Consider the following 4,189-nt stretch of genomic DNA (forward strand, 5'->3'; position numbering starts at 1 on the left):
CATTATCAATAAACATTTGATAAATATTATTTTAAATGAAACTTTTCCAAAATAACTCAGGAATAAATTTGAGAGAATATTTACTTGATTTCTGAACTGAAAAGAGTAAAATGTTGCTGAGAAATTGAAGAGGACCTAATAAAGTATTAGAGATAGAAAGTACATTAATTGGAAGTCTGAATATTATTAAGATGTCCATCCTCTTTAAATCTATAGATTCGATGCAATCATAATCAAAATCCAATCAGGCTTTCTTTTTAGAAATTGACAAGATCTCCTAATATTTTAATGGAAATGATATGGAGTACTAGAAACAATTTTTTTAAAAGAAGAACAAAGTTGAAGTCAGCATAGTATTTGCATGATGGACATACAGATCAATGCAACAGGAGAATCCAGAAATAAACAGTCACATCATGGTCAATTGAGTGTATGCTCAAGTACCGCTATAATGCAGTGGGAAAGGATGGTCTTTTCAACAAATGATGCCAGGAGAACTGGATATCTTCTGCATGGGAGGAGAAAAATAAGAGCCACTACTTCTACCTCTAATCACAAAGACAAATACAGTGTACCTGCTGAGTCACTGCTGCTGCTAAGGCACCTCCAGAACTGTCTCCTGCAATACAGATTCGAGTGGGATCCACTCCATATTTTTTAAGGATTTTATCCTGGAGAAAAAACTTCACCACAGCCATGACATCTTCAAACTGAGCAGGAAAGTGGTGTTGAGGAGCTAGTCTATAGCTTTAAAACAGAACAATAAAGCATTTATGGTTGTATCTGTCCAACTAGCTCTCAAATACCAAAGAGACTCAATTTAACATCAGGCCCTATTTTTCAATCTTCTAAAAGTCAAGCCTAAGTCTCTACTAATTTTTGATTAAAATGAAAGTCAGTACAAAGGTTTTCAATCTTGTACCTAAAGTTCATGGATGGTGTTGTGTGTGAGGAGTCAGGGGAGTATACGAGCTTCCTCAGGATTATAAGCAAAATGTTTAGCCCGGGTGCATTTTATGCTGGAGATGTTCTATAGTTCTCAATGTAATCAGTGCTCTAAACATTTTCAAAAACTCTTGTTGAAAAAGCACCACGAATTTTTGAAGGCAGCAGATCTGATAGCATATTCTAGGTAAGAGTCCTACTTTTTCAGGTTATTTAGATCAAAATATAAAATTCAATGCATATACTTCATCATGAATAATGCCCATAGTTGATTCTAGATAAAAATTTTGAAATATAAATAACATTTAGACATGTTAGGGAGCTTGCTTGTTTCCAGTAACTTCACCTGTAAAACAAATTATCACACCATTGTTTTAATGGGAGCAAATGGGTTTCCTCCCATAAACTTGGACCAGTAAAAAACAGGAGAATAGCCCTATTAGCCTGTTCTCAGAGATAACTTCTTTTTGTTCTCCAGAGTGCTAAAATTTCTTAAGATCTCTATTTAATATTAAATGTTAGGGATAGGGTTCTTGGAATTTTATTATAAACTGTATCTAGCAAATCCTAAACAAAGTTTAATTTAGATTTAGATATGTACCAAAAAGATGTTGGTATCTGTTACTTCAAAGGTAGTGGGTTTAGGCTTTTTAGGACAAAGAACAACGCAAATCGTAAGAACTGGATAGAATGTGTAAGTCAGGAAGAAAATTTTGTTGCTATATTAAAACGGTTCTAAAATGATGATGTTTACATTACTTCAAAAGCTATAGAGGAAAAAAGGAGAGCACCCTAACAGAATAAATTAGAAATACCCCTGAAAACATAAAGTTCTTCCAGGTAGTGTAAGTAAACGTAATGACTATGACAGTAAACACCCTTCTTAGATGAACAAATCTTCACTTAATTTTACTCTCTAAACTCCTGTATCTTCCTAGCCAGAAAAAGCTATGTCACTAAGTCCTATTAGAATTATTGAATTAGAAGTCTCTGTTTTTCTTTTAGTGCTATGGACTAGGGAAAAGGTAGAAGAGAAAATTCACTCCTGAGGGTGATGGGCTTCAGAAATCCAGAGCATACCCGTATAAGTAAGAAAACACTGAAACCTTCCTAAGACATTCTGGTACATTCAGGTAAAATCCAGAATGTAAGATCACTTTTCCTGAGAGTGACTTAAAATTCTTAGATGGTCCCAATCTTTACCACCTACATCTCTCCAAACAAGAATTGTTCTGAAATTAAACATTTTCTACCAGCCCCAATACAACCCAATATCCCAAATGTGTAATAGTTAATTTATTTCCTCCTGTCTCAACTTGGGACACACCAGGACCTTATAGGACCTGAATTTTATGTGCAGAGCAACAGTGTATCCAAAAATATTCACCCTGGGGTGTAACTCAGGGATTTTCACAATCAAGGGAGAATAATGGGATACTAGACCCCTGTGAGGAGCAGCCTGTGTTGTGATGGTGGCAAGTAAAATATATTAATTTTTAAAAAATCATATTGGAGGCATAGCTGACCTGATTTGGAAACAAAACCTCTAGATAGTGAAGGCCAAAATAATAGTAGACAAACAAAATAATTCTCTTACTCCACTCCCACAACCACAGCATCAAGTCTGTTTGCCGTCCATCTATTCAGGAGGTCAGAAGCTGTCTGCTCTGAAATGAAGAAATAAATGTCATATTACTCTTTGTAATTAAAAAGCAACAAAAGGGGTCACAGCTATGAATGTAAAAAGGATTGTGGTTTGTGAGTGTTACACAGGACATTATCTGCCACCCCTGTTTCCATGCAGAGGGACCTGAATCTACGTGACACATTGTGCCCATCCCATCTCTTCAGTCACTCTCTTCAGAGGGGAAAAGATTACTTTGCCCTTTGGTATTTGGGGGAGGAGAAACTAGGCTCAGCCCATTTAAATTTTCTCTTTCCGTGTACTGTCTGTACACAGGATCCTTCCAAGGTCCCTTTGTGGCCTGGTACTTCTACCCTGCTGTGCTCCTCAGGCAGCAAGTTTCCTAGTGAGGAGATGAGTGACTGGTCAGTAGGGCCAGCCACTATGGCTGGGTTCATCTCTCTAACTCAAGAGTAACAGACATATCAACAACACGTAAGCAAGCATTCTCCAAAGCTGTTATTAGAGATAATAGTAATGTTTTGACTTTCATTTACTTGAATTCTATGTATAATTTTTCAATTGGTACAGAACTCAGGGAAGAAAAAAAGCAATAATATGTATTAAGTAAAACTACACTCAATAACATGGTTCCTCAAAACCTCCGATTTCTTTGAATATGCTCCATTATGATAATAATGCCATAATAATATTGGCATTAAGAACAGCAACTAGATTCTGAGAGAGCCTCTGGCAATCAATATGCAGCAAACTTAAATGTACACGAGATTAGGCATGCTCAGTGCACAAGCCATTGGCTCCCACCCAACACACACACACACACGCACACACTTCTTTATCTGAACGTAAAATGGTGAGTAGTATTCCTGAGATTAGATAGGAAAGACAGTCTAGAAAATTAGTTATACAGAGAAATGAGAAGGCATAAAGTGTTAAGGGAGCTAAAAACAGTTTGAACAGTATGATTGAAACAAAATTTCAAAGGGGAGTATTGGAAGAAGACAAAAAAGTTAATGAATGTAGTAGGGGTTAGGAAATCTGATTACTATACTAAGGAATTTAGATTTATTTCATTAAGTGGTGAGAGTCACTGAAGAATTTAAAACAAAGAAATCATATGACCATGTTAGAAAGATCCAGAGCACTAAAAGTAGACGATGAAATAAAGCTGAACAGAAAAGAGGCGGTGACATGAGAAAGAAATACCTGCAAAAGGACGTGAAGTGTTAAATTATGTTAATGAGTTCAAGAATGTTCAGAAGTGAAATGAATGGGATGTGGTAATCAAATGTGTGAGCTAAGGAAAAGGAAAGAGCAGTAAATAAGTGATATCTACTGAGAGCATTCAAGAGGTTGAGATGGTAGTTTGGATGAGAAATGTTATTTTTATTTGTTTTCTGAGGCTGTTTGGACATAAGATGAATTGTGTTTGATCATATGGGCTTGAGTAGTCTGTGGTTTGTACATATGTAAATGTCTAATTGGAAGTTGTATATATGAATTCAGAACCCAGGAACAGTATCAGAGAAGAAGAAACAGACCTGGATGCCAGTAGAATATAATTGGAAAAGATAAGGGATTAGAAAAGACAGAATATAG

General features: G+C 36.0%; 1 protein-coding gene across 1 annotated transcript in view; it reads right to left on the reverse strand.

The window, feature by feature from the left end:
- LOC103607656 (arylacetamide deacetylase-like 2) overlaps positions 1-4,189 on the reverse strand; it is a 31,199-nt gene that overhangs the window by 18,856 nt on the left and 8,154 nt on the right. The window contains exons 3-4 of the mRNA XM_008592136.1: positions 2,543-2,612; positions 576-747 (exon numbers count right to left, since the gene is read on the reverse strand). Coding sequence (XP_008590358.1) covers positions 576-747; positions 2,543-2,612 — 242 coding nt within the window. The remainder of the gene's footprint in view (positions 1-575; positions 748-2,542; positions 2,613-4,189) is intronic.

Source organism: Galeopterus variegatus, unplaced genomic scaffold, assembly GCF_000696425.1.
Source record: "Galeopterus variegatus unplaced genomic scaffold, G_variegatus-3.0.2 Scaffold7615, whole genome shotgun sequence".
Taxonomy (NCBI): Eukaryota; Metazoa; Chordata; class Mammalia; order Dermoptera; family Cynocephalidae; genus Galeopterus; species Galeopterus variegatus.